Here is a 26,890-nt window from a genome sequence, read left to right as displayed (position 1 = left end):
TATTTTATTTTTTTTAGTTGTAGTTGGACACAGTACCTTGTTTTATTTATTTACTCTTATGTGGTGCTGAGGATCAAACCCAGGACCTCGCACACATTAGGCGAGGGTTCTAACATGAGCCACAGCCACAGCCCCTATTGGAATATTTTTATTAAGGCTACTTTACGATACTTGTAAATCTAATGTCTGTGTCATCTTGCTATTGGCATCTGGTAATTGTCTTCTCATTCAAGCTGAAACTATGGTTCTTGATATAAGGAGTGATGTTCTGTTGAATTCTGGACATTTTGAGTGCTGTATACCTAAAAGCTCAGTTTTAGCAAGCCTCTTCTGACGCGGCACCAACTAGGAGTTTATGTTTTGCACTTGGTTTCGCCTGACATCTGGTAGAGGAGAGAGACTTTATTACAGCTGGATGGAGGTGAAAATCCTCACCTCCATTTATGCCTCTCCTGTTAGCACCTTGGCAAGGAGAGGTAGGGTACTTCATTGTCACTAGGTGGAGGTGCACCAGGATTCATTAGGATTAAAAACTCTTGATTATCCATGGTCCCATCTCTTTTACCACACTAGCAGGGGAATTGGGTTGCCTTATTGAAGTCTGCTGAGGGTACAAATATAGGGCTCCCCATTTGGCCTTTGTTATTAGCATTAGGAATGACTCTTCCCATTTTTTTTTTCCATGTGATTGTAATTACTGTCTAAAAGTTTTCTATCTTGCTAGCTTATTGCTTCTATGATCCTCTGGTTAGAGCAGGCTTTCTTAGGGTTTTTTGTTTTGTTTTTATTGACACCCATTGGAATTTCCAGATTCTTGGGTTCTCTTAATCCAGGATATTTAAAACAAAAAGAAAATTTAGGGATTCACCACTGTGGTTTTCCTTGAGTCCTGAAACCCCTAGGTGGTCTTCCTCCTTCTTTCCACTTTTCTGCATTCTCTTATGTTTATGTATAACATCAAGAGCTATTACCTTTACTTGTACTTAGCAGGAAGAATAAGAAAAAAGTAAATCTATTTCATCTTGCCTCGTAGCAGAAGTCATACATGGTCTTTTTGTAAGAATGTAACTGTTTTAAATACAAGTATGTATTGTATATTTCTAAACTATGTAATTCCTGAGTAGAAAGGATAAAATTTTGCAAGTAAATGGATGGATCTGGAGATTATGCTAAGCAAAATAAGCCAATCTCCCAAAACCAAAGGCCGAATGATCTCTTTGATATGTGGATGCTAACACGACAAGAAGTGGTGGGAGAATAGAAGTTTATTGGACTAGACAAAGAGGAATGAAGGGAAAGGAGGGGGGACAGGAATAGGAAAGATAGTAGAATGAATCTGACATAACTTTCCTATGTATATATGAAAACAGCACAGTTAATCTCCACATCACAACCACAAGACTGGGATCCTAATTAGAATAAGATGTACACCATGTTTGTATAAATATGTCAAAATATATTCTATATATAAAAGAACAAATAAAAATATAATCAAATCCATTATTAGTTAAGCCAGTATGTAATGAAAAGATTGGTAATATCTTGTCTTTTATACCATTTTTTTGAAGTGATACCCAATACAATTGAATTCTAATATTTGGGAAGTGATAGACTTGGCCCTATTGAGAGAGGAGTTTTCATTAGTTTAACTTTAAAGATACATTGACTGCCTATACAACTGTAGTATTCTTTTGACCTTGAGAAAGACTTTTCCTTATTAAAAAGTTATTTTCTTAAAAAACCCTTTATGTTTTCATGTGGCTTGTCTTACACATAAATAAATGTATGTGGGTGTATAACAACATGAGTATGCACTACAGAAGAAAGCAACTCCTTTCTGGTAAATAAAAGTAACTATTAAAAATCAGTGCTCACAATACATCTTTAGTTGCTATTTACTACATATTTTTTATCTATGACTTGCACTACAGATAAATCTTTATATATTAATGCCAGATTTTGAAAACCAAACATAAATATGTAATTTGCAAAGTTTATTCCAAACACAGAATTTCTAAATGATAGAAAAGATAACTTCCAGTTGTGTTTCAGTCTCTTATGTGATTTCATTTATTCATTTACTCCTGTCCCTTAGGAGGCATTAATGTGATAAGACTGAGTGAAAGAGATTACTCATCAACTAAAAGACTAGTATGTGGCTGAGCATGTTAGTTGTATGTGTACATTTTTGTTACAAATGATACAGTGTTAGTTTGTTAGATATGAAATTGAGTAAAAAATCTTTAGAGGAAGTCAGTAACAGACATTATCCATGTTAATATTCTTAAAGCTATACGTATTGTCATCTTTTATTATTTTGGAATGTTATAGTAATAGAATATCTAATATTTATTTTAATAAACACTGTGAACCAGTCATGTCTAAATACGGCTCATGGATAAACTAATCTTATTCATTTATTATAAATTAATTACTTACATATAAATATAATGTAGACTTGTCGTATTGACTGTGGTTGACCCAAGTAAGATAATTCATATGTGATCTAAAAAGAAAATAGTTAATAAATATTTAAGATGCACTCATTCTACTTATTTAGGTCAATATTCATGAAACAAATCTATTTCATACCTTGCTAAGAACATGCTATTTATGTTAACAAAACTTAGTTCTTTTATGCAGCTGGTATGCAGACTCTGCAAGAATCAAGCATGTTTTGAGTATCCTAAGGTTTAGTGTTAAAGCTGCCCTTTCTTAGATCATTGCTATCTTTACTCTTGTGGGTGGGGCTCCTGTGCAGTAGCCAAGATGACTTCTGTGGCTCTGCTATGTGCTACTGAGAAGTAGGCCCCAGGTCAATGAACCTCAGGTGTGCTAATCAAACCTGTGCTGTCTTAATCAGTGACTGTGGAGTGTATCACATATGAATATGTAGGCCTTTATTTTTCCTTTATGATCTAAGGAGCAGCTTTCTTTAAATGTGAGTCTTTTCCACACTCTCCTCATTTTTGTCCCCACAGGAGGTGGCCAGTACAGACATCTGACAGACAGGCAGTTAACCAGTTCTCTGCTGAGATTAGTAAAGTATTTAGTAGTCCTGCAACATCAAGGACCTTCAGCTCTGCAGGAAACAGTTTGGGGTGAGATAAAGAGCAATTTTCATTTGCATAGTCCCTCATATTTTCAAATGGGTATAAAAAATTCACATACCTAGGTTTTTATATAAGATACTTGTAAGACTAGTAGTATTTTGTTTCTTACATTATATGAAGAGTTGAAATAATTTTTATAAAGGTAATCTTTAGACTGGCAAGAAAAATGTCAGAATGTATAAGTATCATATCTCATCTGGGTTTATTGGAGTGCAAATCATACTAGGAAATTTATTTTAAAATCACTATAGGTTTGCAAATTTCAAATGAATCCAGGTTATTTAACTGACATATTAATTTATGACTCACCTTTTAGTGGAATTATTTTTATAAGTTCATAAGAAACAAAATGTCAATACATAGCTGTTGACTAGTGTTATAAATCCAGAACAAATAGTACAACATTCACTGCTTACATTTTAAAATATTAAAAACAGAAAGTGGTAAGATTTGTAAACAGTAAATCTTAAATATAGGGAGATGACTTTTGTAATCTTCTAAAATTGTCTTTATTCATTTATTTCATCAAAATCAAGGTCCTACCTAAGACATTGTAAACTGGATTTTCTAGGGTCACAGTTGTGGAAACACACTGCTTTTGTCCTAGCATTTCTATTTTTATTTCCAAGAAGAAAATATATACCTGAAGAGAGCCATATCAAACTTGTTTTCATTGGTCAAGTATGCAAAACATGATACTTAAGGCTTTTTATTACACGTTATGTTTTATTTAATTTAAAATTGAGTCCTTGAGTAATAGTTTCATGTACTTTTTCACATATTTCTCATCCAGTTTATTGGGAAATCTCAATGCAATCAGAGGAAAATATGAAGTGATTTTTATATTTCTTTAGTCACTGCTTTCCTCTGTGCTTTATCAAATCTCTTATTCATGTTCATTTGTACTATTTTTGCCAAGTCCTTTAGTTTATCAGTTACCTTTAGTTTTAAAAAATCTAGTTCAAGGGCTGGGAATGTAACTCAGTAGTACAGGGCTTGTCTTACACACGAGATCCTTGATTCCCAGCACCAAATTAATTAATTAATTGATTAAAATTTTTTTAAAAATTAGTCCAGTTCAGTGCAAAACTACAAGTCATATCCTTCCATTGCAAGTTATTCATTTTGGCTCAGTAGACTTAATGGCTCTCTTCCTCTCATTCTCTCACTCCCACATCTTTGTGTTGGTCATTGGTGAGATGGGGGCATGGTCTGGTTCTTAGACACTTTCTTCCACAATTTACTTCTATTTCATGACCTTACCCTTAGGGTCTTAGAAAGCTCAGATTGGGACTAGAGTAAGGGGAGGTGGCACTTTTTAGTGTAGTTTCATCCACTGCTGGTTTCCACATGGATGATGTCTATGGTTTTCTTTAGGTAGTGCTCAGGTTTTCCCAGTTCCCTTGGTCCTAAAAGGCAACTGTTTCCTTTGGGCTTTACTAATGGTTTGTGCCCCTAGTCCCCTCTGTTGGTGGTTTTCACTGTTGGTGGGTTTCAATCTTCTGCTAAGATTCTCTTATCATTTCCTGCAAGGGCCATGAAAATCTGGGATGAGCATGTCTTGCTTCATCATTTTTGTTTTTCAAGTATGCTACGTGCCTTGAGACTCCTTCAACATGTGCTCAAATACATCCAAGCCTTGTTGCTGCATTTTCATGTGCTTCCAGACTGCCAGGGACATAACTTAAACTGAGAGGGTTCAATTCGTAGCAAGCCTCTCACCAGGGAATGAAATGTCAGTATTGCTTTTGTATAGGTATTCCCACTGTCTGTCAACTAGTCTCTTAGAGCTACCTCATTCACTGAAAATACTCTATTCCTCATAAGGCTGACAAATCCAGATTATTTCCTCCCATTAACCTACTGTTGCTGTTCCTATGTGGATTCTTTGTGGTTGGACCAGTTATGCTAACTTTTTATAAAGAGAGTGAGGGAAGGAAATTAAGGCTAAGTTCTAAATGTTGGCAGCTTTCTGGAGATTCTTTTGTGATTGGCTATGAGTCTTGGTGTCAGTTTGGGGGCATAGGAAACATCTTGTCAGAATTAGGTTTCTTTTGAATGATAAAACACCCAGTGACATAAACAGAGTAGAGGTTGAATTTTGCATATGTAAAAGCCCATAGCTTAGAGTCTAAGGCAGGTATAATGCTGTTCCATGAAGTCCTCAAGGACTGTGTTCTTCCTCAGGGTCCATGATGGCAATATTAACACTCTTTAAGCGCAGGTTGGCAAAAATAGGTAAAGGAGATCAAAAAGCATACATTTGAAATCTATTTTTAAAAGTTTCCAGGAAACTGCCAGAGAATTCTTTCAGTTACAGTCTCCTTGGACATCTGGTCAGTCATAGCTACAAGGAACCTTGAGAAGTATAGTCTTTACTCTGAGCATCTAGTTGCCCAGCTAAGAATTACTATGGGAGAATACTGGAGGACACAACAATAGAGATGTGACATCGTTGGAACTGTGTGCTAACTTGCACCTTTATATTTATCTTTCACACATGAATTGCATGGGTCCATAGTATTTATTAGGTAATTGACTCATGGTGGCTTGTATATAGTCAGGAGAAAAGTTAAATCTTTCAGTTATGACATCCAAACCACTGACGAAAACCAAGTTTGAAGCCTATCTTTTCAACTATAATTGTCTTTTTATCTTTTCTATTTTTCATTTCTTTAGGATAAAGAATAGAAATGCAATAAGTCAGCTCACATACAAGAGTATCAACTGTGTTTTTAGGAGAGTGTCATATCTTTCATATATACTTTCAATTGGAATTGAATGGGTGATTATGTTTTATTAAATTTATAAAGAGCATGTTTTATAATAGCACTATATCAGACATAATATTTTAACTATACCATAAATGCTTGCAAACTGTAGCTGTTATAGTGTCACCATTTATTGGCTTTTGCATAAACCTGTTATGTGATAAGTTACATTTTTTCCCATCATACCTAGCTGACACATAGTAAACAACACTTCCACATTTTTTAACTCCTGTACATAGACTGAGCTTTTAATTTGCTCAGGAGTTATAGTACAGTGAATTAGAACTGTTGTCAAATCTTTTTCTCTAAGGTTAACTCAGGAAAAAATGTTTTTATAACAAAATCTTTATAGTACTTTGGAAACAAGGCTTTTATATTGACTTGATTTGAGCCCTATGCTACCTTTCATAGATTCCCAAGAGGAAAATTTCCCCACCTCCAGGGAAAATGATGGCCATTCTTAACAACCCTACTGGTTTAAAACAGTTGAATTATTAAACTATTAGACCAGGATTCATATTGCTATAATTTTCAGTCAGATTCTTATTATACATGACAAAATTAATGTGGGCCATATTCTGTAATAAAGGTATATGGGTGTCTGAACATTATGTAGCTATTAGAATAAAGCCTCAGACAAGGAACTTATATATTAATTTTCTTGCTTAGAAATTCAAAATTCTCATCTAAACCTTTACTCTAAATATGTACACGTTAACAAATTGAGCAAGTTATGACTAATAAAACCAGTTTTCCCTCTAATATGATTGGTAGGAATCCCATTCCATTTTATAGATATATTTTTATTAATTTATCACAAAAGCAATACTCTTATTACCTTGTTGGCTTACAGTTTAAAAAACAGAACTTTTTTGAAAGTAGATAAATGGAAAGATGAAAATTTTCTTAATATGAAACTGGACCTATACTTTCGTCTATCACATATGCCTTACCTCTGATATGGATTGTCTTACATGTGGTTTTAATAATGGTTAGTTATATTTAGCTAAAAGAAAAATAATATTCTTGTAACTTTATTTTAGTCTGCACTTCATAAATCATTTCAATTTAATTCAATTTGATTATAATATCAAAATTTCAAACAGAACATGTATAGTGACAAACACATATATTCACTGATTTTGAAGGGGCTATAATGTAGAAAGAGAAGAATTGTCACTCCCAATTAAACAGCAATCACATACATGTGGAGTCAAAGATGAGGGAAAATTCAGGTTGGCAAATTTCCATTAGAATCAAATGGACTTTGACTAATGCTTACAAACTTGAGTCCTTTATACATTATGCATCCTGAAAAGCTGGACCTTAAAGATAGATGTAGCATTTAGTTGTGCATTTTTATACTAGCCATAATAAAAAGGCATTTCTTAAACTCCCTTAAAACCTCAAAAAGACTTAACCCATTAAATCCCAAGTTTTCCATTTTGTGAACATACTAAATATTCAAATATTATTTCAAAGTTACCGTAAGTGGCATATTTTTTGCTCAATTTAAAGTTTTTATAGGTGTTCTAATCTGGGACAATGGGACAAAATGGGTTAAAATGGAATTGATTTTCCATAGAAAATTGGAGGGTTCATAGGTTTTAAGTATTTGAGGTATGCTCTGCATAAATTATTTGAATTTTTTTTTTTAAATCTAGAACCTTTGAAAAAGGACCTTTTACATCTGACTCCCTCATAGAAATGGTGTTCAGCAGATTGCGTGTGTTCTATTATAGGTTCACTACTGTGATAAACAAAGTGGCAAAGAATATGTGACCTGTCTGACCTTAGCCCCTGTGCAGATGACTTTCCATGCTATTGGAAGCTCCGTTGAAGCCAGCCATAACCAGGTATAATATGCCACTGCCATCTTGCTGCATTATGGCCCCGCTGAGAAATTGGAGGCCAGCAGAATGGAAGCTTATATGCACACATATAGCTTTGCTTTCCGTCATATATTTATTATCTACTAGCGCCATTTGCTAGATGTTTGAAAATCAAAATAGTTTGTGTTGGGAAATATATTGTAGGGGATTTAAATGATTTTAGACTTTTTTGTTTGTAGTTCATTATAAATATAGAATTCTCTTACAACAAATAATTTCCCTCTATATTCTTTTACTCTTTAATAAAAACATAAGAGAGTATAGATAATACTGGAGTCTCATGCTCATTTGGTTCTGTTAGAGAAGAGTTTTGTATAATATTCACCATGTGTATAAAGTTCACCATGTGAACTTTAAGAACCATCAATTTAGTCCCATAATTTGGGATATTTCTGAAGTGAAGTTCCAGTGTTGTTTTAAAGTTTTATTTCTGAAATCAAACTGAAAATCTGAAAGTATATTGTTTCTAAATAAACACATTCCTTTAGTTTACATAGCTGCTTGAGAACATCCTGTTTACAAGATAGCATGTATTTTCAATGAAAATAATCATCACATTAGACTATACTAATTACTTAGGTCATAGAATTTCTAACTTGGAGCCAGAGTAAATAGACATACACAGTTTTACTATATGACTAACCTGCTATGCTTTCTAAATTAACAATGTACAGAACAAGCATAACATACTTTCATATCCATTTTTTGCTAAATTTCAGGACTTCTAGTAGTCTTCTGACTAATCATTTTTCTTCTGAGTAGTGCCTCTTGCATGGAGGGAATAAAAGAACATAATAGTGCATTTTCTCAAATTCATGATTTATCATTGTCCAACTAAAAACAAAACCCCATTAAAGGCATGCCTACCAGTGCACAATGTCTCTGACATTGTGGATTTCCAGTCATTATTTCTTGATTAGTGGGGAGATGTGTGTTCAGAAAAGAGCAACTAATTTAGGGCCAGAAAATATGACTTTTAGGATTAATTATGGCAAAAGTTAGGTGTGTTACCTGGATGGATTCTATCACTTTGTTTTACTTGGCTTCCTAGAATGTTAAATGAGGGAGTTAGATTAAATGACATAAGATGCATCCCATTGCTCACATTTTATGATTCTGTGGTTGATATTACTGCTCCTGTTTAAGTGAACCTAACCAAAAATAAATAGTGTAGCATGTTGATCTAGAAAATAGCTAGAGAACATGCCAGTGCTTTTCAGTGTTTTTATTACATTGATGTTTGCCTGAGCACAAAAGACAGTACAGTAAGGATCTGAGGGGTGTAACTTTAACTCACTGACAGAAAGTAATAAATTTCTTATAAGTTATATACAACTGTAATTAAGCTATAGATGTGTGCTAAGGATACATAGTGAGAATGTTAGACATGTTTTCTGCTCTCATGGAACTTAGTCTAGTATATTCACCCCTTTGAATATTTGACAAGTATAGCTACCACCCTATCTCTCTCTGTCTCCACTCATGGCAGAAACAAATGGCTTGAGCAGCTTGGGGTATCCATTCTGCAAAAGTCTTTTCTGAAACAGAGCAAAGAATTGAAAGAGTGCATCAATATACCACACATCTGAAAGGTAGCATGTTACTATTAAAAAGCCCTGGACTGGGAATGGAGACTAGGATCAAATTCAACTCTGCCATAAATTAGTTGTGGATATTCTCTCTTCACCTCTTTGGAACTTGGCTTCTTCACGTGTAATATGTTGAGGCTATTTCAGGTTTGTGCCAAATCCAGGGCTGCTATTAGCGCATGAGGCACCTTTACAAATTAGAAAAACAGTGCTTCTTCCTCAAGGCAATTTACTTATGTCCAAAGGAACATTTTTTTGTAATAGACCCACAATACCTACAGTGTAAGCAGTGCTTCCTTGACAATCTATACAACTGTACGTAGTGGTCTTTCACTTTATCTGGAATGTCAATTTTACTTAATGGTAAGTAAATAAAGACATTTTTAGTTAAAGCAAGAATAATTTGTTACAGATAACAAATTTTCATGGAGTTTTGAGATTTAAAAAAATGAACTTTCAGGAGATGTTGATAATAGTTAAATGATGAATGAATACATGACTGGATCTCTGAAGAAATGATCATCGTGTGCATTGAACACCACTTTGGTGGCTTCAGAGTTGTACAGTGGGGGATATTGGTGTGATCAATGGTCCTCCGTTGTACTTAGATAGGTTCCTTCATGACGGAAGACACAAAGTAAACCTCTACTCCACAACCTCTGGCTTTTCCACATCATGTTGCCACATTACCCGCTCCCCATCCTGAAGTTCTAACTGATCAAAAGTTACTCTTTTGATATACCAACAAGATAGACTTGGTCTCATAATGTGGAAAGGAGGAACCACTAAATACTTTTTCAACAATTGATTTTTCAATGTGAGTGAATGGGAAAACATGTTAAAGCAAGAAAAGTTATGATAATTTAAAAATATATTTCTGAATTCATTTGAGTCTCTGTCTCCAGAGGGATTGAGTTGATTCAAATGAAATTGGTCTTCTAAGAAAAAAAAGTATACATAAGATTTAGAGGCCTTATGAAACTCAAATGCTCTTAACTATTTAGAAAATGAAATGGAGACGTGAAAGAGCTCTCTCATTTTGAGCCTTTATGGTTTATCTTCTTGTTTTTGTAAATTTAACTCAAGGAATTCAGTGCAGTCGAGACTGAATATATTATTCAGTGCATTCATTCACTGTATTAAAGAGTAACAAGGAAGGGATTATTAAATAAAATTTCTCTATCAAATACAAGTATGCTAAATGCTCAGGGGAAAGATTCAGTACCATCTGTATCCTAAAGATACTCAAATTTGTGGAGCTCTTAATTTTCCATCTCCCCTTATCAAACTTGCTGCTCCCTCCTCCCTTGTCTTTTCCTTTTCCCCTTTCTGGTAAATGACCCCACCTACCTTGTTGCCCAGGACATCTTTGAAACCATCCTTCACTCCTCTGTCCCCCAGCATGCTACGCGTCCCAGCAGCTCTTTCTGTAATTCACTATCAGCTGCTTTCCCAAGTCCTCAATTGTTTCCATACTAGCTTAAGTCACTGTTATTTTAAACACAAGAAACTGCAGTATCCTCTATAAAGTAGTTTCATTTTTGTTCTACATTTTTCCCATTATTGTCTTTTGTACAATAGGCAGAATTATTTTTAAGTTAATCATGCTACTCAACTGCTCAAAACCTTCAAAAGGTTTCCCTTCATACCTACTTAAAAGGCAAAATTTTAGACATGGCATACAAGCCTCTCTGTGGTTTGACCCCCCTCCTCTTTTTCAGTCTCAGTTCCTGCCCCTCCCTTCTCACTGACTGTGTCCCAGTCTCATGGGCCTTGTGGCTAGTTACATGATGGTAGGTGAAAAAAACCACTCAAAGACTACATATCGTAGATTCCATTTATATGAATTCTTGAGAAGGCAAAACTATAGAAGTAGGAGACTCAGCCAGGGTCTGAGGATGTGGAGAGGGATTGAGAAGAAGATGTTCTGAAGGAATTTTTCAGAATGGTGGAAATGGACCGTATTATAATTGTGGTGGTAGAAGTATTTCTATACATTTTCCTGACTCACAGAACTGTTCTCCAAAAAGGGTAAGTATTACTGTTTGTAGATAATGCCTGAATAAACATATTTTTAAAGAAAAAAAAAGCTAGGTTTATTGTTTTATCAGTTACTTATACAGTACTGACCCCAAGGAAATGTAGGAGGATGGCTTCTTCTTGCCTCTTCATACTCTGGTATGTTAATTCCACTTTGGAATGCCTAGCTTAGAGCCCCTCTGAATGCTAGCACCTAGTAAGACCTGCTTCAGACTTCCTAGAATGATAATAACTATTATGAGTCAGAGTTTCTAAATGAGAAACTCTGAATTCTCATTTAGACAGTCATTCAGGCTGTAGGTCCCCCATGTTGTCTGGGTGGGAATGCTCTACATTTTTCCTATGCATCATAAATGGGTGATATTAGAAATTCACATTCCTTTAGAATGTTTAGTTGTCCAGAACAAAAACAATGTTTAAATTTCCAGATACTTATTTCTACAATAAATGTGTATTAGCTTTAGTGAACAAGGTTGTCAGTATTTCACTATACACTGGAGCATACAAAAATAAGGAGCTTCTAACCTTCGTCCTTGGTGAGCCAGTTGTCTTATGAAATTTAAAAATTATAGATCATATAGTGACTTCAAGGACATCCTTATAAGTAAGTTGAATAAAAAACACATTCAGCTAGTGAGGGATCTGCTTAATATTTTTTAGTATAGCCTATTAAAGTTATATTGGTTAGTGTATGTTATTAAAGCGTAATTCTTAGTAATAGGTTTTGAAATCTCATAGCTTCATATAATTCACCAAGTATGTTATTCTTTACTTTCTCTTTCTGGCTGATACCCTTTCTGCACCTTCCCTCATCACAATGAGATGTTACTGAGTATCTTTTCCTATCTCCTCTAATTATATCAGTTACCTTCTAGTTATAGCCCCGAAGTCAGAACTTTCCCTCCCTTTGTTTTCTTTTTATTCCTCTTCATTCAGATTGCACCATCAATCTCCAGTCTCACAAAGATTGGGTAAAAATGCTTTACCTTATTTTCTAGATAATAGTTTTACTGCTCTCTATCATACTGTGTTCAGATTAGCTCTGACATTCTTGTTTCACATAAATAAAAGAATGAGTTAGTAAATCAATCACTTAACCAAGCACAAACTAACTTTAAGTACCTTAAGTGTAATATATATCAGTATTTATTGTAATCTGACTTCTGGTCAACAAAAGTAAGATTGTAACAAGAGACACGTTACTTGGAATAAAAAAAAAAAAAGTTAGCAATTTTACAAAAAATAAACAAGAACCAGGCTTATATATTGTGTATCATGTGCTGGGCTCTCTGTATTATTTTGCTTGCTTGTTTGTTTATTTATTGTGGTGCTGGAGATAAAAACCAGGCAAGTGCTCTACCACTGACCTACATTCCCAGCCCAGACATTTTGCTTATTTATTTCAGTTACTTGAATGAGGTATAAACTGTATCAGTTGTATATTTGTGTACAAATTAGTGAAATCAAGCTGAGTGGTTCCTAGTGGGTAAGCTTCAACTAGGATTCCAGTCAGGCCTCTAGATAAAGGGATGACCATTAAGTGAAACAATTTGCAGCTCTGATGGATATTTGGTTTTACTTTTGATTAATTAAGTTCTCCTCATAGTTTTTTTTTTCTCTTTTCCCCAGGGTAATTATGCCATAAAATCTTATACTGATATATTAAAACTCAAAGAAAGAGAAAAAAACCTTTCCATGTCACAATCATATATTCATTGATTGTAGACTACATACAAAACCTTTGTGGTACTAGATGTCTTAAATGATAATATCTATACTCCTTAGCTTTTGAGGTCATTATAATATAATGGAGCAAAAACCATGACTCATACTGGTTCAAGTACTAAGGAACCTCACTGTCTCGTGTGAATTCAGAGGACAAGTGAGCTCCAAGGTTGATTGGGGAAGCAGCAGCTCAGTGATGTCAGCAAGGATTTAGGTCATTACCATTTCTTAGCTTTCTCATCTTCTACTTCATCCTCTGATTCAGAAGGATAGCCAGAATAGTTCTATGTGTCACACATCCTACCCACTTCTGAAAGAGAGACCCGATCTTGGGTGTTGGACAAACACATCTGAATTGGGGACCACTCCAGCCATCATCACTATGGGCCTGGTTGGGCCATCCTGTGCCCATCTTTAAATAGGTCACTCACAGGAGAAATAAGACCACTGGTGAAATGGTAATTGGGGAATCATCCACCAGTACTACAACATGAGGGAGCAAATGTATGTATTTAAAATTTTCTGGTATCCACATGTTTAAAAAGTAGTTAAAATTTAATAATACATTTAATTTAACTCAATATATCTAAAATATTTCACTATGTGATCAACTTTTCTCATTCTTGAAGCTTTGTCTATTTTACCTTTACCTGTGATTTTAGACTATCACATTTTAATAGTCATATATGTTTGGATGGCACAGGTCTATAGGGTGAAACCCCAAGAACATTATGACTGGGTCCCTGCCTGTGTCTCCAGTCTCATCTTCCACCATCCCCCCTTGTGCCTAGTTTGTACCCGTACTCTGTCCTGGCTGTACTGAGTTACCACATCTTGTGCTCTTATCCATCCCTGTCTTCACTTGTGCTATTCCTTCTGCCTTGCCCATTCTCTTTACTCGTAGGGAAACTTTAATTTTTTAATTTGTTGCATTACAACTTTTAATTTTGTTGTGTCATCAGATCCAGTCAAGATGTCATTCCAGTCAACAGGCCTTCTTTAAACCTACAGAGTCAAAATTCTCCTTTCGTTGCACACTGTACTTTTTATATTATCCCATGGCTACAGTTATCAGACTTTTCCCCATAATGTCTTGGTATTGGTCTGCCCTCCTGTGCAACAGCCACCTTGAGGTCCAAGAGGGTCTCATTGCTTTTGGTATTCTTGGTGTCTGTGCTCTGACAGATAGGAAGTACTCAGTACATATTTACAGGATGGAATTAAATTGAGATTTCTAAGAAAATTAGAATGACTTGTATTTGGTAGAATTTATTAGGTAAATTAGTGAGAGAAATGTTTGGCCAAGAAAGCTTTCTCTGATGGTGGCCATCTAAGGATATTTTTTGTGATCCCAGTATTTCCAAATGTTGCCCTCAAAGTATTCATATACTCTGAGTACAAATATGTAGCTATCATTAGGAGTCCATCATATATCTCCATTAATTCTTTTACTGACTACTTATAACCTTTAATTTTTCTAATCTTTCATAGCCTTCTTGCTGTCCTGAATTGTTTTCTTCAAGTCCCAGGTACTATCTCCTGATTCTAGCATCTGTCATATAGTAAACAAACCAATAGTCACTGAATAATATTGTTCGTGACTGAATTCCTCAGAATCTAAAGAGGCAGGAACATAATAGGCTATAGCAACAATTACCCAAGACAATTACAACTTTTAGTTAAAGTAAAATATACTTAAGTGACATTTTATAATAATAGACCCCACATCATTATCCTATAGATAGATGCAGTGGCATTTCTAGTATTGCACAGATGCAGTGTAGGTTTTGAACTTTAGCTGCTTCCCCAGGTCCATATATTCAGCCACAGAGCTGAGTGCTATGGGGTGTAACTGCCATTGGCAGCTTCTAGGAGATCCTGTAGCTGCCAGAATTCAAAATATAACTTTGAGTTTTGCTTACATTTTATGAATCAGGGTGCCAAAATAGATATATTAAAAAGGCAAATGAACTTTAATGTTTATTTTGGAAAAGTGCTTTCTTATTGATTTTTATCTTTCAAAATACTTCCTCTATCAGGAGCTTATCCCTTTATTGGAGAAATAAAAATTTCTTCTGCTTTTAACTTTACAAATTTTCCATTTTAAGTTAAGAACTTTAATACCTTAAAATAAATTAGAGCAGGACACTCACCAGTAACTCCTTCTTGCCACTGGATAGATATTATTTATTGATAGATAGACTGGAACAGAAGAAAGCATAGGTAGCCCAAGGGCCAAGTTTAATCTGTTACCCAAACTAATAATGGCCTTTACATTTTGAAATGGTTAAAAAAAATAAAAAGAAGAAAATTTATGACATGCGAAAATACAGAATTCAAACTTCATTGGCCATAAATGCATTTATTGGGACATAGCCACACCATTGATGTAGGTTTTGCTAGTGGCCACTTACACACTTCAGTGGCAGAGATAAGTAGTTCAGGCAGAGACCTCATTGGCTGCAGTGCCTAAAATATTTCCTACTTGCCCCTTTACAGAAAATGTTTGCCAATTTAATCCTAGGTTTAAAAGGAGAAAACATTAAACTTTTGTCTTTTATATCAAATGTTACATTAAATGTGGTCATTCAGAGTTCATTCTCTTTCAGAAAAGACTCAGTGTCCTAGAAATATTGCCCATATTATAGCACAATAAGACTTGAATGTGGATTTTGGATTTATTTACTCTACAGTAAAAACCAGTTTTATTCTCGGGGAATAATAAGTAAGTCTGTCTTCATTTTCATTAGAGGGTTGAAATAAAGTTTGCCTATAGCAAAGATTACTTTTGTCTCCTTGCTGAAATTCCATTTAGAAACACTTCGTGGCTGGGTTTTTTTAAGTTATAGGGAATATTCATTTGTTTCTGTAGTGATCTTTCATTTCAGATGTATAAGCAGTTTCCAGAAATAACAGTGAATTATAGGAGAAGGTAGTGGGAACATTGAATATTATGTATTTTATAACTGACTCATAATTTTATTTATGCTTAGTACAGCATGACCACATTTCTAAGAGGTTGCATATATCCAATGATATTGTGCTCACAAGTGACTTATTAATTTGAGCTATAAAATAATTTTGGACTGTAGTCAAAACCCACGAATTTACTCATTGCTTTTTTCTCCCACTTTTTTTTCCCTTGGAATGATGAATAACACCTATTTTAAATAGCAAAATGTGTGAAATTTTAAGTATAAAAACCCAACTTTTCCTAACTACACTGCAAAAAAAAAAAGAGAGAGAGAGAGAGAGAGAGTTTCAGTGTGGTTATATAATCTACACCTCAGCATAGCTATAGATCAGTGTTTTGACAGTGTATCTTTTTAAAGATAATTTCATATTTATGATATTATAAGACACAAGTTAAAGTATAAATAGAATCCAGAATTTCTCTAGTGTCAATTTTGGACCTGCACAATGCCCTACTACCATTAATTCTTTAATTTTTAATTCTGTATTCTAATTCTTAGTGTACCATCTATATTAAAAATATTTAGGTAGGAATTTAGTATTCTTACTATTCTACATGCCTCTATGTTTGATGTTGGTTTGAAGATCACTGGGGAAATATTCTGAAAACCTTTTTGTTAACAGTTCACACTAATGAATCATAACCAGATACCAATAAATACCATATGTATATAATTGGCTAAATGGATGTGAAAGTTAGAGTGGAAAACTGTTGCCTCTATAGACTTTTTAAAAATGACGATCAATGGAATATAGATCCCTGGGCCACAGATTTGAGAGTCTTATTGCCCACTGGAGGTCACTTTTATAACCTAAGGAGTATTACCTTCCTCATAAATTCAAATTATGGTGTTGTGCATGATTTATTGCCCTATTTAAAACTGAAAAACAGTAACCTCCTCTCCTCTAGCAGTACACCTTCAATTAAGTCATGCCTCTCTCCCCATGTCCAAAATTCCTTTTTGGAAAAACTGGTTACTGCTTATATTTTAAAATTTTCAATATTATTCTTTCATCGCTGATAGTTATTTGGCCTGCTCTCTTTCTTTCTATGTTGGTGTTATTGCCTTAATATCTCATATTTTTAAAATACCCTTTTGTTAATTGGCTTCTCTTTTACATGTCTGAATGGATGAAATTTGAAGGCATTTTTAAACCCCCAAATATTTACCATTTGTGAAGTTAAATCACAAAGGCCAAGTAGTGATAATACATACAAAAACATTGAGGACTAGTTGCAAACTTTGTGTCAGAAATAGTTTAAAATCTATAAATATAGAAATATATTGAAAGGCTGTGGAAAATAGGAGTGATCAATCAAAGAATAATTTATTTGATGAAGCTTTTTTTAGGAGTTGAGGACCAAACATTATAAGGTTATTCCATATAGGCAACAGCATGAGAAAAGATAGAAACATGGAAGTTGGCAAAAGAATATGTGGGGAAAGAAAAACTCAGCTTGGTAGGAGCTCATGGACTAAATGATGCTGAATGAGATTAAGGCATTAATACATTCTTAAAAGCTACTATGGACAGTATGCAATTAATGTTCTTAGCAGCCAAGAGCCATTCTTCGGTTAGAAACAAGGAATATGACTAGGTTGGTATCTGTAAAATCAATCTGGTAGCCAGATGCAGGACTGACTGTGATGGGGAGGATGGGTTCTATCCCAGTAATTCAGGAATGGGTGCTGATTACCTTGATGGATGTAACCCTGAAAATGGCAACAAAAGCAGCAGATTTTCCAGAAAGACATTCAGAGAATCCATTGGCTTTAATGATCATCCGAGTATGAAAGAATGAGAACAATTAAAAATGGCCATTAAAGAAAACTATCAAAAAGGCACAGAGAGAGGTGGGTAAATTCTCTTTTCAAAAAGCAACAATAAAACTGAACAAACTTGTCAAAAACAGCAAAGTTAGGATTCTGGAAATTAATAGAGGGCATTTACCAAATTGAGAAGCATTTATTTATAGAAAAACTACTGCACTTAAGGTAAGAAAAGTAGGATTCTATGGTGTTCCTAGTGGGGTATGCTCTTCTCCACCTCTAGACTTGCACAGTAATTCTCAAGGTCGGGAAAAGCTATGCATCCTCGGAGTTTCACTGGAGGAGAGGCCTTATAAAGTGGAATGTGAAAAGGCTCACAATCACCATTGTGATAAACAGTAGACATCTTAGTGGCAAACAAACAAGAAATGTGAACTAATAAACTTGGTGAGACTGAGGTTACAATCTTAATTGGATCCATGATGAACCAGTAGAGTAATCATAAATTTATGAGGGAGATTTGGGAAATGACAGTGTTACTGGGCCTTGATAAACTCAACATGTGTTCCTGGCTGACTAAAAGGCTTTATACATGTGCAGGAGAGATTAGAGGAGACTTAAACTATTTATATACTCTGGTTGACTGAAATTCTGCACATATGCAAAGGAGGTGCAGGAGGACCTGGCAGAAACTAAATGCAAGAGAAGGCTTGAAAACTACCTGATGTGAGCCCCAAATTACACAGATCCACTGGCAGAGGATAGAAACTTTACTGATTTAGGGTGTTGAAGCAGAACCAATAACCAATCATTGGCTGACCTGTAAGCTATGCATACACAGAACGACCCCCTAGGAAGCCAGGCTTAAAATTTTAAAAACTAGTAGTGATACAAGAAGTTGTGCACCATGAGGAGGATGGATTCCACAGATTTAGTCCAGGAAAGTTAGTAAACAATAAAACAATAGCAAGAACAACCCTGACGGGAAAAGATTAAAATCCAAAGTTTCTACAATATTGTATCTAAAATTCCATTTTTCAATAAAAATTTAGAAGATATGTAAAGAAAGAAAAGGATGATCAATACTCAGGAGGGAAAAAGTAGTAGTGGAGCTCTTGTGAATGGGTTCAGATGTTGAACCTTGAAGCGGTTGTAATGAACAAAGGGAATTACAAAAACCACACTTAAAGAATTAGAGGATGATGGTATAGCAACCATAACTCAACAAGTAGAGAATCTCAGTACAAAGACAGAAATTAATAAAAAATATCAAAAGAAAAGTTTGGAGTTGAAAAATATAATAACTGAAATGAAGAAGTCACTAGGGTGACTAATAGATTTAAGATGATTCAAGAAGTCCATAGACTTCAAGATAGATCAAAAGGAACTATCTAGTTGAAATAACAGAGAAAAAAAAAGTGAACAAAGCCTTAGAAACCATACAGCAACATCAACCTATAAAGAGGATTAAACACCCTTATAAAGGTTGGTTTACCCTCCAAAATTCAGTTACTACATATGCTATTTCATAAAAGAAATTTCATTAAAAAAACTCCTGTGAAAATCTCGGTAGACACAGAAAAAGCTTTGACAAAATTAAACAGTCATTCCTTGTTGAAAACCCTAAACACTCCAGAAGTAAAAGACAACTTACTTAATTTGATAGAGAGGATCTACAAAAATACCTACAGCTAAAATTGTCTTAATGGTGAAAGACCTTCCTCTAAGACTGGGAACAAAGGAAGGATGTCTGCACTCACTACGACTCAGCGTTGTACTAGAGATTGTAGCCTGTGTGATATGGCAAAGAAAGGAGATAGAAAAAAAGAGGGAAGGACGGGGAGAGAAAAAGAATATGAGTAGAACATAAAGTATGTAGTTTGGAAAGGAAAAAGTAGAACTGTATTATTTGCGGATGGCATGATCTGGTGTGTAGAAAATCCTAAGAAAAACACACACACATACCTGTTAGAACTAATAAGCAAGTTTAGTACAGTTACAGACAAGATATAATGTACAGATCAATTGTAGATTGATGCAAAAATCAACTATATTTCTATATACTAGAAATAAATAATCAAAAAGTGAAAATAAGAAGACTATTTTGTTCATAATAGTATCTGAAAGAATAAATACTCAGGGACCAATTTAAACAAGGAGGTACAAGACTTATACATAGAAAACTGATGAGAGAAATCAAATATCTGATTATATGACAGGCATTCAGTATATTCATGGATTAGAAGTTTCCTTGGTTGTTAAGTTGATATTTTGTCTCAAATTGATATATAGATTCAATACAATCCCTAACAAAATCCCAGTGGGCTTGTTTTGGGTAGAAATTGAGAAGCTGATCCTAAAATTTAACTGGAAATATGAAGAGATCAGAATAACTAAAACAATTTTGGAAAGGAAGAACAAAATTGGAAGACTTACACTACCCAATTTCAAACTTTATTAAAAAAAAACTATACTATTCTAGTTAGTGGCATAAAGGTAGACATGTAGATCAGTGGAACACATTTGAGTCAGGAAATGAAACTTCCTGTTTATGTTCAATTTTCAGCAAAAATACCAAGGAAATTCATTGAGGAAATGTTAGTTTTTTTTAATAAATGGCACTAGGGAAATTAAATATCCATAAGAAAAAAATTTAGATCATTGCCTCATAAAATAGCTCAAAATGGATAATAGATTTAAATGTAAATGTGATATAGTTTTATATAAAACTTCTGAAAGAAACAGGAGAAATTTTTATGACCTTGAGTTAGGTAGAGAATTCTTAGATAAAACATTAAAAGCATAATTCATTAAATAACTGGAAGTTAGACTTTGTCAAAATTTAAAACTTTTGTACTTCATAAATACCACTAAGAAAGTAAAAAGACAAGCCACTGATTAGAAGTAAATATTTGAAAATTACATATTTGATAAATGATTTTGGTCTAGGACATACAAAGGGTGCCTACAGTGTAATAATGAGAAGGCAACTCAAAATGAATATGATATAAATAATTCCCTAAAGAAAATATACAATTGTCTAGTAATCATCTGAGAAGATGCTCAGTGCATAAGCTATCAGAGAAATGCAAAGTAAAACCACATTAGCATTTAATTTCACACCCAGTAAGATAGCTATAACCAAAATAGATAATAGCCAATGTTGGTGGAATTATAGAGAAAATGGTACCTTCATGGATTGCTTGTAGGAATGTACAGCTACTTTGGAACATAGTTTTGCAGTTTCTTAACAAATAAAATCCAGTTTACCACATGATCCATTAATTCCACCCCTAGATTATATATTCAAGAAAAAAAAATGTTTACATAAAGACTTGTGTATGACTTATTCATTATTCATAGTAGCCAAAAACTGGAAACAACCCAAATGCCCACCAGCTGGTGAAGGGGTATTCATACAAAGAAATAGTATTCAGCAATAAAAAGAAATGAAATACGGAACCACTATGCACTACATCTATGTTACAACATGGATGAACTTAAAAAATTACATACACACACACACACACACACACACACACACAAAACAGACACAAAGACCACATATTTTATTCCCATTTACACAAAATTTTCAGAAAAGGCAAGTTAGAAACAGATCAGCAGTGCCCTTGAGCTAGGAATGAGAGCTGGTAAACTGTTGTTGGTGATGGAAATGTTCCAGATTTAGATTGTGGAGATGCTAACACAACTTTCTAAATTTATTAAAACTACCCAATGGATGAACTTTAGGGTATATATATTATACCTTAGTAAAGGTGTTTAAAAATAGCTGATTAAGTTTTCATTTTAAGGCTGTTGATGATAATGGAAGTGTTGGTAAGCACTGATTTATATGGGTCAGAAACCTCAAGAAATTTTACAGCAGACTTTCTATGGATTTTTTTTTATTTTAAATTTGGACAAAGGTAAAATGGAAAAACAGATATTAGCACATGTTTCCAAGGCCAAGACTTAACAAATTTCTAGCAGCTCACAGCCTTCTTACTTGCCTGTGTACCTTAAGCTTGAAGACTTGAGTCATGGTATTCTTTCTACCTCTCTTACCCTTTATTTCCAATTTTCTTAGCTTTAGCTTTGTGATCTCTCTTAAATTTCCCATGGTCCTGACCCCAATTCCTGTTAATTATTATTGTTTCACCTAACTCTTGGTCATCATGTTTCCTCTTGCCCAGCCCAATAAACTGATCCTGACTTCTGATTGTTCCTTTTGCCTAACTTGTTTCATTAATTTTTACATACTTTAAAAAAAAAAAAAACAGCCAACTTTTCTGCCATTTTTTAGCCCTGGGCTAATTATTAAGCCTGCCACACTGACTCACATGGAAATTCCATTGTTTATTTCTTTTGGAGGTTGGTGACTTCAGTTTTTGCCATATTAAATGTTAATTCCAGAACTGATATTTGGTAGATAGCTGAAGATTTGAAAAAGTAGGGATGAAGATGTAGATTTGGTCCCATTAAGAATAAGAAAATAGGAATGAGCCAAAACATCAACCTTGTGAAAAACTACAAGATAAGGTGAAGGAGAATGACTAGAATCAAAAGGTTAACTCCCCCCCCAAAAAAATTTAAAATAGTAAATGTATACCCAAAGGTTTTATTTTACCTTGAATTCTCTAGGTTAATCCATTGTACTAAAAACCTAGCTTCTTAAAAATAAAGGCAATTAATGTGGAACAGATCATTTTGAAGAAAAAAATTACAGATATAAACAAGATAAGTGTGTTTGATCATTTTCTCATAAGAAGCCAATCTATGCCTTAAAGGAGACAATCATACAAAACACAAAACCTGACAATGAAACTGCCTCTCCCACTAGGTGGCAAAAGTAAGCTGCTGGAGAGACCAGACAGCCCCGCTCTCACAACCTGTGTTGTCACTTATTCCTGTGTTGTGTCCTTAAAACCACCACTTTGAAAAATTCAAACACTTTATACTTTTGAAGTATATAGCCTATGTAATCAAAATCTGTAAAATGAAGGAGGGGCAAAAACACACTTTGTGTTGATTTGGGGTAGCAATATGAATGTTTTGGGATATTTAGTATTTATATATAAACAAAAAATTACTGTGACCATTGACAATTTTGTCGCAAGAGTTCTTGGAAAATTCAGCTATTAAATGCCGAGCTAAATGATGAATTTCATTTAGAATAAGCTACTGAATAGATGATAGGGAGCTGTCAGAAGTCAATTCTAAATGGTTATCTGTCATTGTAAGTAGCTTCCCTCTCTGGACTTTCATGAATATAAAAAGTTTCAGGGGTTTTAATAATTATCTGGGACTTTGAATATGCTAAAAAAAAAAATAGCCTGAGACAAATGATCACTTTCAAAATGTGCTATTCAGAGGTTTTCTTTTTTAATTACCAAATAATGGTCTGGTTTTATTTTCATATTAAAATTAGTAGATTTTTTCCCCTCTTTTCTGTCTCTTTTTTTTCTCTCTAGTATTATGCATTGTCCTTCTGTTTCCAGGTATCTTTGAATGATGGTAGACTGTTGCTTTTATTTTAATAGAAACTGACTCCCTCACTAAGGTTTGTAAGCCCAGGCCAGTAGTGCAGAGCAATGGATTTTTCCTCCAGAAACAGAGACAGTGTAAAATTGGGGCAATATTTCCCAAATCTCAGCAAACAAATTTTCAGTTTCTTCTCCTGAAGTACATACTCAGATATTAGCATTGCATCACTAGTCAAATTGTTTTTATTAAATATTTGAATTTTAAAAGCAGCTTGTGATTTATTCATCCATTCAACAAAGATTTATTCAGTATCATGTGCAAAAAGAGAGAGCAAGAGAAAAGTGAGAGAGAGTGCTCTTGTTGCTTGTTAACAAGAGGCAAGGTGTTTGGGTGTTGTTGGGGTTTTTTTATTGTTTTTGAGAGGAATTTTCAATTTTTGATTCATCATTTAGGTCAGGTCTATGAAAAGAAACCCATTTTATTAATTCTTTCATTCCAGTCTTCTTAATTTATGTAGATGATAGAACTCCTAACAGAGAATCATGTATCATCCCAGGAAATGAGCCTTGTTATTACTTTAAGCTTCATTGATTTGGAGGATTTAAAAGTTGACCATTTCAGTAGGGTAGTAAAGCATATATTCAGCAAAAGTTCATTATAAAGCACTTTAATGTACCATGTATTCATTTATATTTATGCCAAGTGATGTCTCCCCTGTACACTTTGCTATGCAGTGTATCCTTTTCATGGTTACAAGGAAACTTATCAGTCAGGCCTATTGCCTGGTTCCTAACTGCAGTATTGTTATGGGCTTTTCTATGGCCTCATTTTATGAATGAGGCTGACCTCTAATCTCACCTCTAATTGGATTTATAATTGAAAGCTTAACCATTTCTACTGTTTGCTTTTGAAAGGAAATTACAAGTGGTAACAGTTTTTCCAATGGTTTCTGCAGTGACTACTCAAATAAGAATAATTCAGAATAAAAGATTATCATAACATAAAAGTTCATTCATTCAATAAACCTGTATTAAATGTCTGCTGCATATAAGGCAGTGTGACTCTATGTAAGTATGTGTACCTAAAGTTCCTGAATTAGAAATGGATGCTGTCCTTCAGAATTAATTGTCATGATTAGGAGAAAATGTATAAGGCAAATGAATGATAACTGAAATAGAAGTAATATTTAAGAAGTTTTAGGAATTGAGCAGGAATGGTTTTGACAAGAAATTTTGACACAGGAGGGATCTTTGGTACGAAGAACTAAGTCTCCCTCTAGGCAACAGGAGACATTCAGTCCAGAGCAGAACTAGCACCGGTCCAGGTGTGAGAGGGGAGGAGCTGGGCTCATTTATTTGGCAGTCCCATGATTGAAGTATAGGGTTAATCTTTGAATATTAATGGAGTTAGACCTTGAGGTAGAGATCCAACTGTAGAGTGTCTTTGACACCAAAATAGAGAATTTAAATTCCCTCTAGTGGATCAAGGGCAGACATAGATATTTGCATGTATGCAAGGCAGTTCTGGCTAATACACTGGTATAGAGCATAGGCAACAGTTAAGCTACATTAATTGAGGAATAATTTAGAAAATTTACTTGAGTGATATCTTTTTTTATGGTTGGAATAAATATAGTAATGCCCTGTTGTTAGGTGTTATTGTTAAATGGTTCAAATTATTTATTTTTACTTTAATTGGAAACACATATCCTAAAATATTATGCAATAAAAGGAGAACCCTACTGTTACTTCTTAGGTGATGATCAAATGATCTTTTGCCTCTCAATTGCTAGTGGTAAAAAAATTCTGATTTCAAGAAAGTGTTTTTCCAGTTGTGCATACCTGTGATCTCAGTGACTCAGAGGCTTGCAAGTTTGGGGCTATCCTGAAGAACTTAGTGAGACCTTGTCTCAAAATAAAAAATAAAACAGGCTATGGGGGTGATAGCTCAGTGATACTGTGCCCCTAGGTCCAGTTAGGGTTAAGTAATTTAGATTCTAGATCTTTTGAATACTATGGAAAGAGCCCTAAGAAGCATCTTTCATGTCCCACTTTTGGACACTTACCTACACAAGTCGCCAACAGAAATGAAAACTTTGTTGTTGTTGTTGTTTTTGTGAAATAATAGGTACTTTCCCACAATTCACTGCTGTGGGGAAAGAAACAACAAAAAAAGGAAAAACTTTTTAATCTACATTTATATTTTGGTTGATAGATGCAAGCCAAGAGGAAAATTGACAAATGATCTTGGTCAAAGAACAACAATTTTATTAAACATGCTTTTGGATGTACTTGTTGAATTTTATATCCTTCATACCCCACCCCCATACCCAGTAAAGCCAAACTTGTGAGTTCCATAATAGGTAAGGGAAAATAAAGGCAAAGAGAAATCTACAGTTCTTTCCTGAACAGATTATTGAACATCATAATAGAATATGCTTGGAAAACTCTGATCTAAGCTTTTACCTTTAGAAGTTAAAAGTCTAGGAAATGTTATATCGTACATGCTAGGGAAGATTCATTGAGAAGTGAAATGTACTGCTCTGCTTTCATAAATGAGATGTCTAGAGTGCGTGTGCATGGCATATATGACACAAGAGTAACAAATGTAATACCTATTTAAAATTTAAAAAACATTGAACATAAATATGCAACAACAACAAAGTTTTCATTTCTGTTGGCAACTTGTGGAGGTATGTGACCAGAAGTGGGACATGAAAGATGCTTCTTAGGGCTCTTTCCATGGTATTCAAAAGATCTAGAATCTGAATTTTTAAAATAGATCATTCTTTGCCATTAATATCTGTTTTCTTTGAAGAGATGTATTTCCATTTAAAAGTCTAATGTTATTTAAGATAAATTTTGAAGACCTAAAGTCCTTAGTTAATCTTTGTTTTATTAAATAACATTTTAACAAGGATTCAATACTTTTATTTAGTAAATATCCAACCGGGAGGGTTTCTGCAATTCTTTTTAGTAGGAAAATTGGCACAAAAGAAGTGTTCCTATTACCAAATTAGTTACTTTGAAGTCTATGGCAGACTGCATCAGTCTCTTATTTGAATTGGTGCTACAGAAGACACCCATTGTACATCATTAGTGATGCATTAAATTGGTTATTTATGTTTTAAAATCTAAGCATAGTGGAATCTTTTGTGTTTGCCTTCAGAGATTGCTGTTATAGTAAAACATTTTGAAATGAGTAAAGTTGTCTTTTTGGTTTAGTGAATGCATCATTGGAGACCTTAAAACTTAGTCTCTAACCACTCATGTTATTATTTAGTAGAATGTGAGAAAATTGTTTAGTTTACTTTATATATTAAGGGGGAAAAATCACATTATTTGTGTTATCACTTTAATATTTATAGTGAAGAAATAATAAAGGAGATTTATTGATCACATCACTAATCTTAAGTTTAGTCTTTTATTGAACATAGTAAGATTATACTCTGCTATTTTATTATGGTCATATATTATAATATCAGTTTCTTCTTGTTGCCAGGAAGATCATATAGTTATTTTTGTAATGAAA

At 34.1% G+C, this 26,890-nt stretch overlaps 1 protein-coding gene across 14 annotated transcripts in view; it reads left to right on the top strand.

Annotated features, from left to right (window-relative positions):
• The window catches only part of Stau2 (staufen double-stranded RNA binding protein 2), a 311,629-nt gene that overhangs the window by 210,943 nt on the left and 73,796 nt on the right, over window positions 1-26,890 (top strand). For 13 of the 14 annotated variants that reach the window (XM_076835703.1, XM_076835702.1, XM_076835711.1 and 10 more), the window contains one exon: window positions 7,627-7,740. The exons of the other annotated variant lie outside the window; for it this stretch is intronic. In XM_076835703.1, the coding sequence (XP_076691818.1) occupies window positions 7,627-7,740 (114 nt within the window). The remainder of the gene's footprint in view (window positions 1-7,626; window positions 7,741-26,890) is intronic. 14 annotated transcript variants of the gene reach the window in all.

This window comes from Callospermophilus lateralis, chromosome 16 (genome assembly GCF_048772815.1).
Source record: "Callospermophilus lateralis isolate mCalLat2 chromosome 16, mCalLat2.hap1, whole genome shotgun sequence".
Taxonomy (NCBI): domain Eukaryota; kingdom Metazoa; phylum Chordata; class Mammalia; order Rodentia; family Sciuridae; genus Callospermophilus; species Callospermophilus lateralis.
The sequence above is the reverse complement of the archived record's forward strand: the minus strand, read 5'-3'. Positions and strand labels throughout refer to the sequence as shown.